The 6,000-nt window shown below is 42.0% G+C and overlaps 1 protein-coding gene across 3 annotated transcripts in view; it reads left to right on the top strand.

Annotated features, from left to right (window-relative positions):
- SUMF1 (sulfatase modifying factor 1) overlaps window positions 1-5,666 on the top strand; it is a 98,119-nt gene extending 92,453 nt beyond the window's left edge. For all 3 annotated transcript variants that reach the window (XM_068982417.1, XM_068982418.1, XM_068982419.1), the window contains one exon: window positions 4,625-5,666. In XM_068982417.1, coding sequence (XP_068838518.1) covers window positions 4,625-4,735 — 111 coding nt within the window. In that variant the 3' untranslated portion in view covers window positions 4,736-5,666. The remainder of the gene's footprint in view (window positions 1-4,624) is intronic.
- Window positions 5,667-6,000: the final 334 nt, after the last annotated feature.

Consider the following 6,000-nt stretch of genomic DNA (forward strand, 5'->3'; position numbering starts at 1 on the left):
AACTATACAAAAAAGATCTTCATAACCCAGATAACCACGATGGTGTGGTCATTCACCTAGAGCCAGGCATCCTCGAATGTGAAGTCAAGTGGGCCTTAGCATCACTATGAACAAAGCTAGTGGAGGTGATGGAATTCCAGTTGAGCTATTTCAGATCCTAAACGATGATGCTGTGAAAGTACTGCCCTCAATATGTCAGCAAATCTGGAAAACTCAGCATGGCCACAGGACTGGAAAAGGTCAGTTTCCATTCCAGTCCCTAAGAAAGGCAATGCCAAAGAATGCTCAAACTACCACACAATTGCACTCATCTCCCATGCTGGCAAAGTAATGCTCAAAATTCTCCAAGCCAGGCTTCAACAGTACATGAACCATGAACTTCCATATGTCCAAACTGGATTTAGAAAAAGCAGAGATCAAATTGTTAACATCTGCTAGATCATTGAAAAAGCAGGAGAGTTCCAGAAAAGCATCTATTTCTGCTTTATTGACTATGCCAAAGCCTTTGACTGTGTGGATCACAATAAACTGGAAAATTCTAAAAGAGATAGGAATGCCAGACCACCTGACCTGCCTCTTGAGAAATCTGTATTCAGGTCAGGAAGCAACAGTTAGGACTGGACATGGAACAACAGACTGGTTCCAAATAGGAAAAGGAGTACGTCAAGGCTGTATATTGTCACCCTGCTTATTTAACGTATATGCAGAGTACATCATGAGAAATGCTGGGCTGAATGAAGCACAAGCTGTAATCAAGATTTCTGGGAGAAATATCAATAACCTCAGATATGCAGATGACACCATCCTTATGGCAGAAAGTGAAGAAGAACTAAAGAGCCTCTTGATGAAAGTGAAAGAGGAGAGTGAAAAAGTTGGCTTAACCTCAACATTCATTCAGAAAACTAAGATCATGGCATCCGGTCCCATCACTTCACGGCAAATAGATGGGGAAACAGTGACAGACTTTTTGGGGAGCACCAAAATCACCACAGATGGTGACTGCAGCCATGAAATTAAAAGACGCTTACTCCTTGAAAGGAAAGTTGTGACCAACCTAGACAGCATGTTAAAAAGCAGAGACATTACTTTGCCAACAAAGGTCTGCCTACTCAAGGCTATGGTTTTTCCAGTAGTCATGTTTGATTGTGAGAGCTGAACTGTGCAGAAAGCTGAGTGCCGAAGAATTGATGCTTTTGAACTGTGGTGTTGGAGAATACTCTTGAGAGTGCCTTGGACTGCAAGAAGATCCAACTAGTCCATCCTAAAAGAGATCAGTCCTGAGTGTTCATTGGAAAGACTGATGTTGAAGGTGAAACTCCAATACTTTGGCCACCTGATGCAAAGAGCTAACTCATTTGAAAAGACCCTGCTGCTGGGAGGGACTGGGGGCAGGAGGGGAAAGGGACAACAGAGGATGAGATGGTTGGAAACTCCAGGAGTTGGTGATGAATAGGGAAGCCTAGCATGCTGTAGTCTATGAGGTTGCAAAGAGTCAGACATGACTGAGCGATTGAACTGAACTGAACTGAACTGTCTTGTTCTGCATTGTATCCCTCTTGCCTAGAATAGCAGCATCTAGCGTGTGGTAAACTGTCAAATATTTAATGAATAAATAAACTGTGCTTTGATGCCATCAGCCTATGGCTTTGGTGTTCTTTTCACTTACCTGAATTTTTCCATTTTCATGCCTCTGACATCATTGTTTTCTCCACTTAACACACCTTCTTTCCTCCTTTCTAAGTCCTGTAAATCAGTGCTACTTAATCTGTAGCTCATGGGCTGATAGCATGAGCAGCACCTACAGGCTGGTTAAAAATGCAGATTCTTGGACCCCAGACCAGTCTTACTGAATCGGAATCTCTGTTTTTGTGACCTGGAAAAAGATATTTAAGTCAGTTCTCCAGGTATTCTCTATATCCTCAAGTCAGAAGTTGTTATTATTTAGTCGCTAAGTCATGGCGACCCATGGACTATAGCCTGCCAGGCTCCTCTGTCCATGGGATTTACAAGGCAAGAATACTGGAGTGAATTGCCATTTCCTTCTCCAAGGGATCTTCCTGACTCAGGGATCGAACCTGCCTCTCCTATGTTGGCAGGCAGGTCCTTTATCACTGAGCCACTTGGGAAGCCCCAGTCAGAAGACCTTAGATAAGTCCCACTCTGACCAAGTTCTGCCTTCCAAAAATCATTCCTAAAAACGTAGACATCCACAAGCCACCATTTCTTCCCCTGAATTAGCAATAGCCCCAGATTCTTTTAACCCCAGGCTGTTTTGCCTTTTTGACGTGTAATCATTGTTTCCTCAACCAGCCTGTGAGCTCCAGCCAGACAGTGTACGCTGAAGGCAGTCAGGAAACACTTGACTGTTTTTTTTTTTTTTTTGTCATATGTGGTACAGTTTTGGAACATGACTGTCCCTACTTGACTGCCTGCCTCCCCGTGAACTGCATTCTTGCTTCAGTGTGGAAGCCACCAGAGACAGTGGTAGCATGGGGCCCTGCATTATCCACAGGATCTCGATTCTAGAAATGCCAAAGCACTTTGCTTCACAGCAGCCCGAAGAGTAAGGCCTGCATATAGCAGAGCTTCTGCTGTGTCTTCCTGCATGGTCACCTCTAGCCAGTTTGGAGCCGCCATTGCATCCCAGTCACAGGTCGTAGCAGATGCCATCAACTTTTTCATTATTTCAAGCATACTTTTTATTCATTGTCCCTCTGCCTGCCTGAATGTTGGTAATAGTGTTATATTCCTCGCTGGTGGTGGGGAAAATGAGAAAATTGGTTGCTATTGTTTCACTATCTGTAAAAGAAAAGCATGTCTTTTGTTTTTTTTGTTTCTATGGTAGAAGTGCTCCAGAGAAGGGTTCCAATTTCTTTGTCAGCTTTTAGAGATAATTTTTATGAAGATTAGAAACATTCAACTTTTGTGAGAGAAAGGAGAATAATAAGAATTAAGGGGGCAGGGACCACTTTTATCATGCTGACCTATTTTCCCCTCCACAGATTATCTCTCCTTCATGAATTCCAGAGTATACACTAAATGATTCTTTGCTCAGTTTCTTTACCCAGCAGCAGGGACTTTAATTTCACAGGGTTCACTCAGAGTTGATGCTTTTCAAACATTGGGTACCTAGTTTATTTTCGTTCTCTGTTATTTTGGATTAAAGCATAATCTTAGGACGTAAGAGTTCCTTGCATGGTTATTTTTGGAATATGGAAGCTTTTGAAGTGTTTAAATCAACTCATCTTGTGGTTATTCACTGAATATCTAGTAGGTGGCCAGGAATATGTTAGACTCTCTTATTTGTGAGTATCTGTGCACATGCAGGAGAATTTATCAGGGGTGGGAAAGAAGCATGAGATGTGATATACCTTTCCATCTTGCTAGGGAAGCAAGCACGCCACAGTTAGATCTGGGTTTGAATTCTACTTCTTTGAACAAATGTGTCATCTAGGGTAACTCATTTAGTTCCTCTGTGCTATTATAATCAAATGTGAATAAAAATATGTGATGAAGGTGACTTGAACTTTGGTTGGAGAACTTGATGTCTGTGTTTGTATATATATATATCATAGTCTGCACTAATAAAACAATACAAAACAAATCCCCTCACAAAAATATATAGCTTTATGAGTTATTGTGATTTAAACACCAAAAGCAATGTATTAAGAAAAAAGTGTTTTTCACAGCGTTTCCTACTCTTGATGTTCCTGGGTTTGCAATTTAATTTTTGCCAACTTGCTGTATATTAAGTTGTATCTTAATATTGTTCTTAATATTGTCTCAATTGCCATTTAGCTTTATTACTTGGTGTCATGGCAAATACTATTCTAAATGTAAAGATAACTTTTCAAATTATTAAAGTAGTACTTATTATCAGAAATTTGAAACTCCACTGCCTGAGGGTTTCCCTCATAGCTCAGTCAGTAAAGAACCTGCCTGTAAGGCAGGAGACCCAGGTTCAATTCCTGGGTTGAGAAGAACCCCTGGAGAAGGAAATGATAACCCACTCCAGTATTCTTGCCTAGAGAATCCCATGGACAGAGAAGCCTGGCAGGCTACAGTGCATGGAGTCTCAAAGAGTCGGACACGACTGAGTGACTCACACAGACACCATTCAGATTCTGGTGCATTTTGAATCTTTCAATCTGTTTTTCTTTGGCATACATGATGATCTAGGTTGAGATCACACTACATATATGGTTTCCTATCCTAACTTTTTCATTTAACATTGTATCCTGAGACATTCCTGTGTCATTAAATGTTCCATGAAAACATGCCTTGAGTGGCTACTTACTAGTCCAACTTCTGGATGTGGCCCAACTTAAGTAACCAGTACTTGTTTCATGGTTTTTGACTATTCTAAGTAATGTTGACAGCAACATCTTTGTATTATATCTGTGTCAAGTTTATAATGTGAAGGACATTGGTGAGCTCTAAATGGGGTACCTTTTTTGAAACCTACATATTCCATATGCATGGGGTGGGTGCCTATAGGGGAGGCACTGTTTACAAGTTGGCATAACTCTCCATAGCTGGTAGTTGGTTACCACATGAATCTGACAGTTGAGAGCCTTCAATCAAGAGTCCAAGAGCACTCACCTGTCTGGTTCTCTCTGCAAAGTCTTACTGCTACAGGTATCGCTGTGCTGCTCGAAGCCAGAACACACCCGACAGCTCTGCTTCGAATCTGGGATTCCGTTGTGCAGCTGACCACCTGCCCACCATGGGCTAAGAGCCAAAAAGAGCCTTCCCGAATCCGAGCAGTCGTGTCAACTCTGCACGCGGCTTCCCTCAGAAGGCTGAACAACCTGGTGTGAAGAATTCCCACCCCAAGGTGGGTTACATGCCTGCCCAGTGGCCAAAGGAACCGAATGGCGAGACCAAATCGCTGACCTGCATCGGCACGTGCGCTTTATTGTGTGATGTGTTTCATGTGTTACTTTTGAGAGTGTTTTAAAGAGGAAGGAGGTGGAGGGCATCCTGAGCTAGGCTTCAGGGTCCTGTGTTCTACCCAGGGTCTGCCCATGGGGATAGACCCCAGGGTCCCAGTGTTGACCTTCTAGGGCCTCAGTGAGTTCATCTGTCCAGTGAGTTCATCTGCACAGCGTGATGTCTGAGGCTCACTGCCAACTCGCAGATCCTCTGGATATATCAGATTCTATTGTGATTTCATAGTGAGAATTTATGACAGATGATTTTTTAGCTATTTTTTCCCCATGTGTGAACCTCTGGTGATACTAGTCATGTAAAATAGTTGTTCTCTTATGTATTATTTTCAGAAAAGAATAGGGTGGGGTGGTGGGGATGAGTCTTTATATTCATACCGCACTTTGCTTTTTCAAGGAAATCAGTGTCTTTACATTGTTATGACAAATCCCACTTGGGCCAGCGATGGCGCGCTCAAGTTCAGCCATCGGAACATGCAGGAATGTCTGTGGGGTGACTCTACTGTGCTTTATCTTTTAACATTAAGTGCCTTTGGTTTGGGGGGCAGCTGTAAGCCCTATTTTCCCCCTCTCCCCAAAGCCTTCGGTGAATGTGAACTGTGTGTTACACAGAGAAACCTGTTTAATTCTAGATGTAGGAGAAAAGGAGCAGGAACCTTGAATCAACTATATTCAAGGTATCCAGTATTTTGTAATAGGGAGGTAGGAAATCCTGTTGTCTGTGGAGTATCCCATGCTTTGGATCATGCACTATGTCGAATAAACTGATATCTGCTAAATCAGCCTTCCCTCTCGTTGGTTCCTTTTCTATTTCACTCTATTAATGTCTTCTTTTTAAAAAATGACTTTGTGCGATGTGAGATGTACGTGTTTTTTAATGTAAAAAGTCTTTTAGATATGCATGTGTTTTGTTTGCTAGAAAACTTTCACATTGATTAGCTGCTTGATAACTTTGATATGGGAATAATTTGTGGGAGTGTTTATTCCAAAACACAAGGCTGTTCTGCCAGGAATCTCATTATGACCTTGCTTCTTCATCCTCAGTAGATGA

The sequence above is a fragment of the Capricornis sumatraensis genome, chromosome 10 (genome assembly GCF_032405125.1).
Source record: "Capricornis sumatraensis isolate serow.1 chromosome 10, serow.2, whole genome shotgun sequence".
In the NCBI taxonomy this organism is placed as follows: Eukaryota; Metazoa; Chordata; class Mammalia; order Artiodactyla; family Bovidae; genus Capricornis; species Capricornis sumatraensis.